This window comes from Phoca vitulina, unplaced genomic scaffold (genome assembly GCF_004348235.1).
Source record: "Phoca vitulina isolate PV1807 unplaced genomic scaffold, GSC_HSeal_1.0 scaffold54, whole genome shotgun sequence".
NCBI classification, from domain to species: domain Eukaryota; kingdom Metazoa; phylum Chordata; class Mammalia; order Carnivora; family Phocidae; genus Phoca; species Phoca vitulina.
Genome location: NW_022589757.1, coordinates 7,066,680 through 7,082,508, shown reverse-complemented (window position 1 = coordinate 7,082,508; position 15,829 = coordinate 7,066,680). Strand labels below are relative to the sequence as shown.

Sequence of the window (15,829 nt, the reverse complement as noted above, 5' to 3'; positions counted from 1 at the left end):
AATCATTTGATAAATACCCATCTCCTGTACTAAACCATACCCTCTATGAGCAAGGGACCATGGCTGGTGCTTTGAAGACTTGAGTTCCCCGGGTGCCTGGGTGGCTCAGTCGTTAAGCATCTGCCTTCGGCTCAGGTCATGATCCCAGGGTCCTGGGATCGAGCCCCACATCGGGCTCCCTGCTCTGCGGGAAGCCTGCTTCTCCCTCTCCCTCTCCCACTCCCCCTGCTTGTGTTCCCTCTCTCGCTGTGTCTCTCTCTGTCAAATAAATAAAATCTTTAAAAAAAAAAAAAAAAAAAAGACTTGTGTTCCCAGCACTGAGCACAATGTACCAAGTAAATGCTTAATAGGGATTTTCTGATTCACTGACTGACTGAACTGGTCCTCAGTATAGTACCATATTTAAGGTGATATAGCAGTTCCAACAATTAGCAACAGGTATTTATCAAGTATTTGCTACTTGCTCATCATTTTACTGGGATACCAGTAGCAAGCCCAGAAGCAAAACCAGGGTCCTAACTATGTTCTGTTCATGCTCACTCTCAGCCCTTGTGAGGCCAAGTTGGATACAATCTCGGAGGCCGGTGTTGGACCCTTAGCAATTTTTCTTAGGGTAGATTAAAGGTGGCCCCAGGTCTGTGATACTCCTCATGCTTGCCTTGAAGCTGGCTGGTCTCTGTGACTGCTTTCACCAATAGAATATGGTAAAAGGGACGCTGGGGCAGTCTGAGCCTCAGTCTGGCTCTCGTGGCTCTCTCTTTGGGAGCCCTGAGCTGTCCTGTAAGAAGTCCTAACTACCTCGGGCGCCTGGGTGGCTCAGTCGTTAAGCGTCTGCCTTCGACTCAGGTCATGATCCCAGGGTCCTGGGATCGAGCCCCGCATCAGGCTCCCTGCTCAGCGGGAAGCCTGCTTCTCCCTCTCCCACTCCCCCTGCTTGTGTTCCCTCTCTCGCTGTGTCTCTCTCTGTCAAATAAATAAAAAATCTTAAAAAAAAAAAAAGAAGTCCTATTACCTCAAGACCACGAAGCCAAAAAAGCCATCGGTCAACTGTTCCTGCCGAGCTCCCAGCCCATAGCCGGCCGCGTAGATGCGTCTCTTAGACGTGGTTCCTCCCCCTGGCAAGCCACCCCAGCTGACACCACACAGACGAGCTGCCCAGTGGACTCCTGTCCAGACTCCTAACCCACAACGAGGGGAGCAAACTAAAATCACTGCCTTAGGTCCTTAGGTTTCGGGGTAAATTTGTTATGCAGCAACAGGTAACAGGCACTAAGGGCTAAGAAGTGAGATTTGAGCAAATGCTAAGGCACTCTTCTCCCTAATAGTGCTACAGAACCTAATAAATATCAGCGAATGACCCAGATTTGCTGCAGTTGGGAAGTAACAGCAAAGTAACACCAGTGTGAGAGCAAACCCTGCCACCACCAGACCCTGTGGGCACAGGGGCCCAGGTTTCAGGGCAGTTGCCGTTTTAAACTAGCAACATTTCACAAAACTAGAGTTAGAACCTCACATTTTATGTAAATGTGAGCGACATCCTCATAAATAAACAATATTTATTAAGGGAGTTTTGTTCTTTTATTTATAAATAATATTATTTATACTATTATTTTTTATTTATACTATTATTAGTAAAACAATCATTTTGTTTATTAAGGGTCAGTATTATGTAAAATGAGGTTGGGCGGGGAGGGGGGGAGATCGAAGCAAAACCCTGAGCAGGGAATTAGCGGAGAACCCCTGCGGTCCATGGGGCTGAGAGGGGCTTTCTTCAGGCACAGCCCCTCATGTCTCCCACAGGTCGGTTTTCTGTTTCTCTGCAGGCCTCCGCGGCTCTGCACTTGGAGGAGGCTTTCTCACATCTGTACTCAGTATTCCAAACAATGGGCACGAACTGAAAAGGGACAGAGGAGGAGCCCTCGCCTGGTAGGTGTGTGGAAAGGCTTGGGAGGAACTCACCTGCCCATGTCACCTGGATCCCTGCCTGGAAGGATCGGCGAGCCCATGATCAGGCCATTTTCCCTCAACACATTGACTTCAGATGGTGTGGATTTGGTTTCACATGACAAATACAGGGAACTGAGAATCTGTCCTAAATATACCTGAACTCTGAGGCTGTGGGCTTGATCGGGGAGAATTTGAAATTGAAATCTGAAAATAGAAATGACAGAGAAACATCCTCCCTTCTTGTGCGTGGTCAAGATTGAACTTCAGCTAATGAGTCAGTGAATAGGAGACTCCTGAAGACTCTACCCAGGACACTTCTCATAAGCTGGTGCTTTTAAAAGAGGGGTGTGAAAAACAGATTCTCTCCCCAGCCCCATGATATATCTCTTCTTGGCTGCTGACGCAAGCATGTGAACAACAGTAAACTGAGCTCAGCATTACAGTGTTGAGTCTAGGATGTACATTATGAATCAACTGCTAAGGGAAAAGGAGATGTAAAGCTAACAGTCCTAAATTGTTTTGCCACGGATGCGGTTTACTAAGTCAAGTGTAGGGGTGGGACCCAAAAAGGACCCAGTGGAGAACAAAGTTTAGGCATCCAGAAGTGTTTCCTGTGTTTTCCATGGAGAAGCAGGCCTGCAGGGAAAGAAAGGAGGAAGCAAAGCGAGACCTGAACCACTGGCCCTGTTTATATTTGCAAGGTCAGTGAGACAGTGTGGCCCGAGAGGTTTTGATTTATGACCACGTCTGTGCCTCCACCCACAGACCTGAGACAGAGTGAAATGACACTCACACCCTGATTGGAAAGCAGCAAGGGCTGGTTGTTCAAAGAGACAGGCAGGGAAGGAGAGAATCTAGGATCGATATACACCTCATCACAGGATCACAAAGCAGCAGCTAAAAAGCCTTGAGGGTGATTTGAAAGAGAAACAATAAAGCAGAGTTTGATGGACTTCCTAACGAAGAGCAGGAGACTGGTGCCATTTTCTTTAAACCTGTGTTTTTCAAAATTGCAGACTGTGACCCATTAGTGTATCATAAAATCAATTCAATGGGCCCTGCCCAGCATCTGGAAAAAGAAGGAGGGAAGGAAGGAAGGAAGGAAGGAAGGGGAAGGGACGGGAGGAGAGGGGGAGGGAGGGAGGGAGAAAGAGAAAGAAAAAAAGAGAGTAGACTAGTACCATCCATTTTAAGATGAGTATAATTTTGTTAAACCTATTTTTTTTTTATTTAGACAGACCTGAATGTATGTTCTGAGTTGAGCTGTAAATGGCACGTCCTACCCTGGATTACAGTCACCAAAGTTTGAAACCCACTGCTTTAAACCAATTGCCAGGTTGTCAAGGCACAGACCGGGTCCGTCAACCTAGACCCCTTGCCAGCTGATCACTTCATTTCAAGGAGTCCCTTGGAAATGAAATGGAGGCAGTGGCCCAGGAAGGGGTGTCTGTCTTGATTTGGCTTTTGCAAAAAAAGGAACAGATTTCTGAGTTTCTTCTAAGCATTCATTCACTTCAGAGAAAGTGACCACACAGGCAAAGTTCAGGTTCCAAAGAAGGAGAGAAGTCAGTAAACTAAAGAAAATTGATTTATAGCAAGCTGCTTCTGGCAGGCTTTGTGAAAGCTGGAAAAATCTTCACGGAAAAAGAAATATAAAAGGGAAAGGGTAGCTAGGAGTAGCCATTTCCCAAGGACACTCAGACCTGACACTGCATGACCCAGTCCCGCCTGCCGCTACCAGCCACGGAGACCTCCCTGTAGGAAACGTTAGGCACAACATAGTTAAGGAGCTTCACTGAAGGTGGAGGGGAAAATGCTATCACGAGACCTGGCCTGAGCAGATAATCAAGGAGCTCTAGAAACTGCAAAGGCTTAACAATTTCAGATCCAGAAAGCCAAAGCAAGAAATGAATTTTAACTCAGAAAGAGATAAACGAAAACAGAGAAACATTCTCCAAATCAGAACAAGAGAAGGATAAAGAAGTCTGATCCTTCATTTGGAAAGGAAAAGAAAATTGGTCATAGCTAAGGAGGAAGAGGAGCGGCAGAGGTGGGCTCCAGATCACCTGCAGGAGAGGGCTTGGGGGGCTGCAGTCTCCTGGTAAGGGAGGGGAGGGCCTGCTTTGAGCTTGGTTCATGGCACAACACACTGATTTCTTAGACTGTTGCTCATTTGGTTAAGTGGGGAGGTCTGACGGAGATGATAGATACAGGCAAAGCCCCACCAAGTTGCCCCGTTGGACAGGAGGTTTTAAATTTTAGCATTAACTCATAAATTACCTAGGGAAATTTGTCTCGCTGGGAGACGGATGAATCTCTAGCCGAAGGTTTTCTTCCAGAGAGAATGATTCACAGACACGGGTTTGAATTTAAGGCATTTGAGGTCAGTGCCTAAGTCAGGCAAAAATGAAGATGTGACACCTCTATCCACTGTCTATTCCCCTTTCTCAGGTTCTTAATGCACCCCAGGATGCCATCTACTGATGAGGTTGGAAATGTTAAGACACCTGTCAGTGCAGCAAGCAGACTTCGTCCCTGAACTAGCTCTGGGTGACTGGCAGTGACTGTCTGCGGCCCGGGATAGACTTGGCAAGGTCCTATCTTGGTTCCATAGGAAAGAGTAGTTATGTCTCCCAGGGGCTGGATCTGGGGCTGTCGTGGGTTGAATGGTGGCACCCCAAAAAGGTGTGTCTCCCAGAACCTGTGAATGCAATTTGATTTGGAAAAAGAATCTTGGCAGATGTAATTAAGTAAAGGATCTTGAGATGAGATCATCCTGTGTTAGGATGGGCCCTAAGACCAATGGCAAATGTCCTTGAGGAGGACACATAGAGAAGAGAGAGAAGAAAAGACATGTGAAGATGGAGGCAGAGGGGTTGGAGGGACACAGCCCCAGCCAAGAAACTCCTGGAAGCCGCCAGAAGCTGGGAGAGGCAAGGAAGCCCTCCTAACGCCTTCAGAGGGAAACTGTCCCTGCCAACACCTTGATTTCAGACTTTCAGCCTCTAAAACTGTGAGGGAATATATCTGTGTTGTTTTTCAGCAACTCCGTTTGTGGTAATTTCTTACAGTAGCCTTAGGAAACCGGGACTGACAGTGGCTGGTGGGGTATTTGCTGACTCAGTGTATATTTAATTTTTAAAATGCTCAAGCCTTTAACTAAAGAGATAAAACAAGAAGGCTGGAATTTCAGGCACAAATTAAGTACAGAGGGAACTGTTCAGGCTGGAGACCAATGGCAATGGTGATGATCAGTTGCTTGGAATACAGTATTTGCTTAGAGCAGAATGAGAGAAACATGGCATTTTAACTAGAGTGGGTGGGTCTCTGGTTAAACAAAACTTTCTTGACATCCTGAGTTACCATCAGATATCTTTCTCTGGAAGGAAAAGGAAAGAGAGCCACCATTTATCAATACCTAATATGCCTTTATATACATATATATATGTATATATATATATATGTATATACAACTTTATATACATTAAACAATGTATGTTCTACATCATAGATCATATACTATAAACAACATACGTTATATTATATTATTTAATTTCTACCACTGGGTAAACTGGAATTCCAATTTCATGATTAAGTAACTTAAGCAAGCTCTCATAGCTAATAAGTGGGAGAGCAGACCTGACTTTGATCTTGGCCTCAATTATGCCATTCAAGTTCTTTCCACAGCATGACACTGCCTCCTAGAAGAGTTTTATTTCCCCTTTCGTAGCTTTCAGAAAAGCACAGCTTTTTGAGGTGTAATTGTTATACAAACGGCACATATTTGAAGCGTACAGAGCGGTTAACATTCGACTGACATATACAGCTGGGAAGCCATCACCACGGTCAAGGGTGCGAACTTACCTCTGACCGTCCAAAGTTTCCTCATGCCCCTTTGTAAGCCCCCCTTGGCGCTCCCACAGCCCCGGGACTCCCCCCGCAACCACGGGTCTGCTTTCTGTCACTATACAGAGTCATTTGCGTTTTCTGGAATTTTATATAAATTGAATCATATGGTATGCACTCTTTTTTTGTCTGACTGCTTTTATTTAGCATAGTTATGTTGAGATTCATCCATGTTGTTGTATGAATCAATAATTTATTCCTTTTATTCCTGCTGGCTAGTATTCCGGCGTATAAATTTACCACAGTGTATTTATCCATTCACTGGTTGATGGACATTTGGGTTGTTTCTAGGCTATTACGAATAAGGTTGCTCTGAACATTCATGTACAAGTCTTTGCATGGACGTAAGCTTTCATTTCTCTTGAGTAAATACCCTGGAGTAGAATGACTAGGTCATACAGGTGTAGGTGTCCGTTTAAGCAGGTGTATGTTTAACTTTTTAAAGAAGTTTATAAAACGGTTGGACCATTTTACATTTCCACCAGCTGTGGGATTCCAGGTACTCCACATTCTCACCAATATTTGGTATGGTCAATCTTTTTAATTTTAGATATTCTAATAGGTAGGTAATCGTATCTCAAGGTGGTTTTAATTCGCATTCCCCTAATGACTAAAGATTTTGAGGATCTTTTCATGTGCTTATTTGCCATCCACATACCATCTCTGGTGAACTATCTATTCAAGTCTTTTGTCCATTTTTAAATTGGGTTGCTTGTTTATTTTTTATTGGGTTTTGAGAGGTTTTTAAAAATATATTCTGGATACAAGTTCTTTATCAGATACGTGATTTGCAAATTTTTCTTCTGGTCTGTGGGTTGCCTTTTCACTTTTTTTTTAAAGATTTTATTTATTTATCAGAGAGAGAGAGAGAGCGCACAAGTGAGGGGAGGGGCAGAGGGAGAGGGAGAAGCAGGCTCCGGGCTGAGCAAGGAGCCCCACGCAGGACTCGTTTTCACAACTTTGAGATCATGACCTGAGCCAAAGGCAAACACTTAACTGACGAAACTACTCAGGTGCCCCTGCCTTTTCATTTTTAAAGATACTATAGGCTCATTCATCTGAGCTGGTTTAGGCCTGGTCTGTAATGCAGTGGGATTGACCGAACGATAACTCAAAGCCAGTGCAGCTCTAACAGTTTATGCTCCAGGTTTTATGATGATCATTGTAGGAAGGGGCAGCCCATCAAGTGTCACTGTGTTTGCCTCCCTTGAAAATTTCTGCAAAGGGCTAGCCAGCTGATTTGGGATCAGGTTCAAAAACCAATTCCTAACGAACGTACACAAACCAAGAAGAGCATCAAAACCAACAGGCGTCCCTGAGAACCTGGAGGAAATTAGCTCTGTATGTGGGACCGTGGAAAAGCTCAGCGCATCCACATGTAAGAGGGGCTTTCAGGCTGAGCCTGTTTTTGCCCAGGAATGAGGCAGGCACTAAGGACTGAATACCATCGGCACTTCTCTATTACAAACAAATGCTTCTGTCCTGTATGTGGCCGGCCAACTATGTGGAACTGGGAAACCAGCAGAGTTGGCCTTCCCTGTCTCCTGCCTCCCCTTGCAGTGACCCATTTCTCACCTTCACAACCAGTGCTCATGGTCTGCCTTCCCCAGCCAATAATCCAAGAACCTCAATCACACCAACATGATAAGCACTTAATAGAAATGTGTATTCCCTAGGGCAGCATTTAAAAATATATACATATACCAGACTTCATTTATCCAGCCTACCGTTAACCGGACAGTTCATCATACTGTATACACATTCTGTACCCTTAATGGCTGTTAGCTACAGAAACATTCTAGGTCTTCTCTTCTTGTGCACAAATGTCCTTGTTTCTGTTAAGTATGTGTCGGGTTACAGGACAGGCATGTGTTGAGCTTTAGTAGATACTATGAAAGAGATTTCCAAGTGGTTGTACTAATTTATGCTCTTCCCAACTATGAATGGAGTTCTGATTATTTTACATCCTCATTTATAGATGCTACCATCGGTTTTTAATTTTAGATGGTCTGGTGAGTATGTAGTAGTATTGAATTGTGGTTTTAGTTAGAATTTCGATCATATATTTTTGCTTTTATTGATTTCTAGCTTCATTCCCCCAAGGTCAAAGAACATATTTTATATGATTTCAAGCATATAACAAATCTAAAAATTTGTTGGCACATGTATGGCCAGTACATGATCTATTTTGATAAATGTTCCGTGCGCATGTGATAAGAATGTGTATCCTGCACTTGTTGGGTACACGTTCTATAAATGCCAACTAGGTTAATATTGTTTATTGTTTTGTTCAAACTTCCTAAATTCTTTTTTTTAAGATTTATTTACTCATTTTAGAGAAAGGGGGGAGAGAGAGAGTGTATGAGTGCAGGAGGAGGGGCAGAGGGAGAGAAGCAGACTCCCCACTGAGCGGGGAACCCCATGTGGGGCTCAGACTCATGACCCTGAGATCATGACCTGAGTTGAAATCAAGGGTCAGGCGCTTAACTGATTGAGCCACCCAGGCACCCCCTTCCTATATTCTTAATGATTTTTTTTTTGCCTCATACTATCAGTTGCTGAGGTTGTTTTTTTAAAAATTTTATGTTTGACTAAGATTGTGGATTTTATTTTTTCTTTAGTTCTGTCAATTTTTTGCTTTATACATTTTAAAGGCTACATTATTAGATCATAGAAATTTTATTTATTTATTTTAAAAAGATTTATTATTTTAGAGAGAGCAAGCGAGCATGAATGGGGGTAGGGCCAGAGGGAGAGGGAGAGAGAGACTCTCAAGTAGACTCCTTGCTGAGCATGAAGCTCAATGCAGGGTTTGATTTCATGACCTGAGCTGAAATCAAGAGTTGGAGGCTTAACTGACTGAGCCACCCAGGCACCCCAGATCATAGAAATTTTAAATGATTACACCTTCCTGGTGAACCACACCTTTGATCATTGTGAAACATCCTTCTTTGTCCTTAAATTCTTCCTTGTCTGATGTCAGTAAATAGCTTTAGTTTGTGATTGCGGCAGTTGGTAGTTTCCAAAGATGGCCGCAATAGTTCCTATCCCACTTGTTCTCTTCACAGGGTTACTGCGAAACTCCCGCAGAGCTGGCAGAGTCTAGGTTGCCTCCTTTTGAGCCTCTGTGGTCCTTTACATGACTTCTACGGCTAGATCATGAAAATCAATGCACGTCTGTCTTGTTCTCTTGGATGCTAACCCTTGGAATTTAGCTACTAGGCTATGGGAAAAACCAAACTGGCCCACATGGAAAGACCATAGGAAAAGACCATGTTAGGTGCTCTAGCCAACAGCCTGGCTCAAAATGAAGTGTCACACATGTGAAGAAGCCTCTCTGCTACCAGCCCTCAGCTGGTGAGTCATCCTTAGCCTTAAGTCCTCCCGGAACCTACGTCTTCCCAGCTGAGGCACCAGACATCTTGGAGTAAAGACGAGCCACACCGCTGTACCTCGTGCAGTTTCCTGATTGCGAACATTGAAAAGTGGTTGTTTTATGCCACTAAGTTTTGAAGGTAGAGCAACTGTAACTAGGACAGAGTAGTCTAAGTTTTCTAGCCTTTGTTAACCTTTGTCTATCTCTATTTTGTTTTGTTTTGTTTTGTTTTAATTTGAAGTAGGCTCCATGCCCAATGTGGGGCTGGAACTCACGACCCTGAGATCAAGAGTTGCCTGCTGCACTGACTGAGCCAGCCAGGTGCCCCTTGTATATCTCTATTTCTTAAGGTGTATTTCCTATAAGCAGTATGTAGGCTTTTTAAAAAACTGAGTCTGACAGTATTTGCTTTTAGTTGGAGTATTTCATTTTTATTGGGTTTAAAGTAATTATTTCTACACTTGGGTTTAAATCTACCATCCTACTGTTTTCTTATTATTTGTTATGCTTTCTCTATATTCTTTTTCTCTTCTTTCTTGCCTTCTTTTGGGTTGATTACATTTTGGCTTTGCATTCTCCCCTCATTTGTTCATTAGTTATAAAGGTATTAGATACCTTTTGAAGATAACAGTCTTAAGCTTAGACAGTGACGTATGCAGACAAGGAGGCAAAGAAAAAAATCAAGATTGAAAATTATATCTAAGAAAGAACTTGGTGTGTGGTTTCTGATACATGAGGTTGTCTGGTCTATACCCATCAGAAACCTATTATGTTTTTAAAGAGATCCTATTTTCAAAGAAACCATGAGCCTTAAAAAGCCTTTGGCTGCTTTCAGCCTTAAACAGCCCTTGGGCCCCCAAATTTCCATAAGCAGGACTTAGTCTGCCAAAGCTACACAGCCTTCAAGGAAAACACACTCTCCAAGCTCAGTTTGGATGTGGCTCTGGAGGATAACAGACAAGGATAAAGTCCCAGAGGGTAGAGCTAGAGGCCACAGAGAACAACAGACAAGGAAATGCTCCCTGAGGGCCAAATCAAGGTCAAGTCTGGGAGATCTTCTCTCTTCTCAGGCAGATGTGCTCATTAACTATATGGACTGATGACTGCATACCTCCCACTCCTCCCTTTATCAAATGGGAGCCTGTTTTGTAGACCATGATGTGCTGCACTCTGACCTGGGCAAGAAGATGCACGCTCTTCAGAGAACCTAGCCTTTTTTTTTTTTTTTCCAAGTTTTTATTTAAATTCCAGTTAGTTAACATGTAGGCAGAGAACCTAGCCTTTGAACTGTATGTAGCAGTTGGTAAACTGCTTTTAGGATTGTCTCCTTTGGGAGTTTCAGGACTGGGGAGAAAGGTAGCATGAATATTAGTTGTCTACAGAGGTATACTGTGGCTGAGACAGCTATGTATTAGCAAACCCATTTCCTCTTTTTGCTGGACTCATGGACCTCAGTTCCCATCCCCCCGTATAAGAAAGCATGGCTTTGCTAAGTTCTAGCCAATGGAAAATGAGTGGAAGAGAAATGGCCATTTTCAGGCCTGGCCCATAAAAACCTCCTGAGAGATTCCTCATTCCCTTCCCATTTTGTCTTGATGCTGATGAGCGCAGTAACTTTAGCAGCCTGCCTTAAAATGGAAGATCTACAGGATAGAAGGAGCCTCAGTTCCTGAATCACTGCTCAGGTACCTGTTTTGGAATTTATTTGGGTGAGAAAAAAATACCCAGTTGCTAAAGCAGCTAACATTACCCTAAGTACTACACAAAGCCGTCCATCACCTACCTCAATCACACACAAAACTATCTCTGCCTTGTCTGGTAGTGTAGAGAGGGGAGGGATACATTTTAAAAACGCTATCCTGACAGGTTTTCTTAGTGGGAACATAATGCTGGATTTTAAAGGAAAAGTCCCCAACATCTGGACCAAGTGTCCTGACCCATGAGTGATGAATCTCATTCCAGTGGGGAAGGTTTTCAAGCTCTGAGAAGCAAAAGCCAGCAAGATCCCAGAACAAGCAGAATCAGACAGTTTGAGGTAAAGTTACCATAAGATATCTTAGTTGGATCTTTCCTTCCTTTTTTTATAGATAAGAAGACACAGGCTCAAGAATTAAAGGGATTCTTCACATAAGTTTGGTGACAGAACTAAGATTAGAAGTCAAGTCCTCCACTACGATTTATGGCAGAAGAAAATAAATAGGCACACACACCATTGCTTCAGCAGGCAAGTAAGCATTTCTCTGATGTCTCATGGTTTTTCTTAAAATTTCATGCAAATTTTCCAATCTACATCATCATATAGCCTCAATGATTTTATGTAAAGGAAAATTTTAAATTACTTGTCATAAAATTAAGAGGACTCTCCAGGAAGACGCACCATGTTGATCTACCCCTGCGCACACTGCCACTTACCTTCAGGTGTGCACATATCCCAGTTTGAAAGACATGGCTTGATCACAGATGCGAAATTATCTCAGTACTAGGGCCTGGTCTAATGCCCCTTCTTGTCCTGATGCCTTCTCTTACCGTCTGTGGTCTAGCATCCCCATCCTCAGCCTCAATCCTAGTGAGTCAAGCATCACCCTCCAGGTGGGCCTGTCAGATTCTTACTCCTCCTTCGAGGTTCAGGTCCAGCATCACCTCCTCCAGGAAGCCTCCTATGACCCATCCAAGTCCAGCGGTTCCTTCCCTGGCCCACCATGCCCTAGACCTGAGGCATACGAACTCCAGCACTTTACCACGCCACATCAAAATGCGGTCTGTTTGCTTACTTGCCTCTTCCAGAAAGTGTGACACATAAAAAGTACCCAATAATACTTGTTGAATGAGTGAACTTAAGGTGGTAGCTGTAGGCTCCCCCGGGCCCACATCTCATCATGCCCCTCCCGCCCACTCATGTTGTGGGGCTGCAGGGGCAGGGAGCATGGCAAGCGCACACTTACTGGCTGGGGGAGGGGCTCCGGAGGTACTGGGCCTGCACGGCCCTCACGTCGGCTTCATCCTCTTCACTTGGGACTACCTGCTCCTCCTCTGGGTCCCCACTGGTCGCCATGACAGCCTGCTGGTCCCTGTAAGTTTGGCATGACAAAAGTGGTTAGGGAATCTAGAGGTTTTGGGGAGGGGGGAGGAGAAGGGGTATATCAGTGATGTCGGGGAGAAGGTCACCACATGCTACTTCTCTGGTGGTGAGAGGACCCATGGGGGGGAAACCCAGTCTGCCTTGGCCCAGCTACCGTTAAACCAGGACACCAAGACGCACACACCCAAGCTGTGTAAACTGTCCACCTTGGAGTCACAATATTTAAGAAATGACAACTTGGCTCCTTCCTCAGTTTCCAGCAGGGAAGCAGTGAGGGGAACAGGGTCCTGGGTTTGCATGAATAGAGCTAACGCAGTTAGAAAGCAGTGAATTCCCTAGACCAGAAAGATCTTTCTATCGAAGCCCCTGGGTGTGCCCCCACACGCACGCGTGGGCACACGTACAAGCACATAGCCTGCCTGCGCACACGCATACACCTTCGCCTCTGCTGGGGGAGGCACAGCTGGCCTTCCTCAGTGTCTCTACCCAAGACCCAGGAGTCGTTACCCTTGGCCAAGGCGCCCTCCCACAGCCTACTGCGGAACATGAAATCCCTCAGGGCTGGTCCCACACATGGCTGGGCCCTGACACTCAAGGCAGAGCTGCTGCCCCCCTCTGCTTGTAAGTCTTGGGCTCACAGGACAAAACGAAGGGAAAAGCACACTCACCACGGGTTTGCCTGTATCTCCACACCAAAGGGCAGTCACACAAGGGCTGAGGGACCCAGATAAAATGGCCCAAAGTTCCGACCAGTGAGAGGGACCAATCTCTCTCCTCTCTCCAGTGCTTCTTCTCTGAGGGGCAGGACAGCTGTTAACAGGAAATCTTAGCTACCTTCTAAATTTAGCCTCTGGCTCCACAGCCTGGCAGATCTCTAGGAGGAAGGAATGCAGTCTCAGGACCCAGACCTGAAAGCAGGCCCCACTTAACTCTTTCCCTCCTGGCTGATTCTCTGGACATCGGACACTGACATTGAGGAGCAAAGTTAGGAGAAGGTCACACTTCACTGATGGAGAGGCCTGAAGAAAAGGGTTTTGGGGGGGCTCTCTCTTCATACCCTCTTGCCTGGGGCTACCTATTCAAAGTCTTTTCAGAAGATGGTCTAACACCAAAAATCTCGAAGAATGAAACAAACTGTATCCAAGCCCCATGTCAGCCTGGAGGGCCCTGGGAAAAAATACCTGATATATAGAATGGGGAGGGGCCTTGGATCAACGTCGGGAGCCCACCATGGTGCTACTAAAGGGTATGGTCATGGCTTTGACCAGGGTTACATTTCTTTGAACAGCAATGACCCTGGAGAATAAAGTGGGCAGTTGTGCTCACCCTCCACAATCCCTTCCCCACACTTATACTCATGGTGATGGTCAAGTGGCAAACCTGGATGGTATAAAAACTCCATGAGCTTCAGGGCACATGGGCGGCTCACTTGGTTAAGTATCCAAATCTTGATTTGATCTCAGAGTTGTGAGAACGAGCCCCACATTGGGTTCCATGCTAGGCGTGGAGCCTACTTAAGATTCTCTCTCTCCCTCTCCCTCTGCCCCTCCCCCCACCATGCCCCTTCTCTCTCTAAAAAAAAAATTTCCACAAGCTTCATACACTTCAAATGAGCTCATAACCCACTCTACTCCTCTTTGTCACCTCTTATTATCACCATGTCCAAAGCAAACCAAAAACCCAATACTTCAGCCCCCTCATCCCACACATTCTATAATTACACCTTCATCCATCAGTCCGTCCATCCATTTGTCTACCCATTCACAAATTACCCACTATGCGTCAGGTACTATCCTTGACCAAAGTTAGTAAGACACATAATTACATGCTCAAAACTGTCCTTCTTCCTAGCCAAGTGGAATAATGCCCTGCACATAGTATCATCAAAAATTGGCTGAATGAATGAATGAGCTCACAGTTTATTAGGAGGAATGAAACACAGGTCAAAAATAACTCAAGCATAAGGCAGAATGTTGTTAAGTATCCTAAGAGAGATCCAGAGTGCTGTGTGAGTTCAAAGAAGGGAAGAGACCTCCTGGCTGAAGAAGTCAGGAAAAGCTTCATAGAAAAAGTAATAATACATGCATTGGCCTTTAAAAAACAAGTTGGATTATAACAGCAGATGTGATGCGGGAAGGAATTCCAGAGGGGACTAGCATGAACAAAGTTTGGGGATGTCAGTGGTTAGAACTGAAAAGAAAGCAAACAGGTTGTGTGACAGAGACTTGGCAGGGCCAGAGTGGGGGGCTCCTTTGGAAAGGGTTGCCAAGGAACACATCTCTGAGGAGGCACATGGCACCACCATTGACCAATCATCAAACTTCTATCCTGGGCCAAAATAGGGACTCAGTAATTGGCTGCCTAAGAATGACCACAATTGAGAAAACATGGGGGTTCATTTCAGGCCCACACACTTCAAGGTTCCATAAAGATGAAAGGTGGTTTGAGAGAGAGGTGAGATGGGGGTGTGGGGGGAGGGCTAGGGAAGGACTGAAGGGCTGCATCAATCAGGGTAAAGCTCAAGATGACAGGACACCAGTGCAGAGAATAAAAAGGTGGCAGGGAAGTGGGGGAGGGAAAGATGGAGAGCCAACACACCTAAGAGAGGCAACAGATAAGAAGGGACCACTCAGGAGGAGGACATGGCCTCTCTCTTCTATATACCCTCAGTTACCTGCAGAGTGGGACATCAGGCCACTGAAATGGTGGACTAGAAATCAGAAAACCACTTACTAGCCATGTAACCTTTGAGAACTCATTTCACTTCTCTGAGACTCAGATCCCATTTTGTAAAATAGAGATCCATAACACTCATCTCTCCATTTTGTTCTGACTACCCAATCTAAAGTGGGGCCCCCTCCCCTGCCCCAATCTCATTTCCTGTACCATGTCCATGTTATGTTCCCCCTAGCACCATCACACTCTAAGTAGGGTGACCAACCATTCCCACCTCGCTTGGGACTAAGAGATTCCAGGGACAAGGAACTTTCTGCTTTAAAACCAGGACAGTTCCATGGGGGAAAAGACAGTCCCTTTAATAAATGTGCTGGGAAAACTGGACAGCTACATGCAAAAGAATGAAACTGGACCACTTTCTGACACCATACACAAAAATAAACTCAAAATGGATCAAGGACCTAAGTGTGAGACATGAAACCATAAGACTCCTAGAAGAAAACATAGGCAGTAATTTCTTTAATTTTTCTAGATATGTCTCCTGAGGCAAGTGAAACAAAAGCAAAAATAAACTATTGGGACTACACCAAAATAAAAAGCTTTTGCACAGCAAAAAATACCATCAAAAAAATGAAAAGGCAACTTACTGATTGGGAGAAGGTATTTGCAAAGGATAAATCCTAAAAGGGGTTAATATCCAAAATATATGAAGAACTTATATAACTCAACACCAAAAAAAAAATGACCTGATTAAAAAATGCACAGAGGACCTGAATGTCATTTTCCCAAAGAAGACATATGGATGGCCAACAGACATGAAAAGATGCTCAACATCACTCATTATC

At 44.6% G+C, this 15,829-nt stretch overlaps 1 protein-coding gene across 1 annotated transcript in view; it reads right to left on the bottom strand.

Annotated features, from left to right (window-relative positions):
* DUSP27 (dual specificity phosphatase 27, atypical) overlaps positions 1-13,080 on the bottom strand; it is a 30,402-nt gene extending 17,322 nt beyond the window's left edge. The window contains 2 exon segments of the mRNA XM_032389491.1: positions 12,172-12,297; positions 12,977-13,080. Of these exon segments, the coding sequence (XP_032245382.1) occupies positions 12,172-12,281 (110 nt within the window). The 5' untranslated portion in view covers positions 12,282-12,297; positions 12,977-13,080.
* Positions 13,081-15,829: the final 2,749 nt, after the last annotated feature.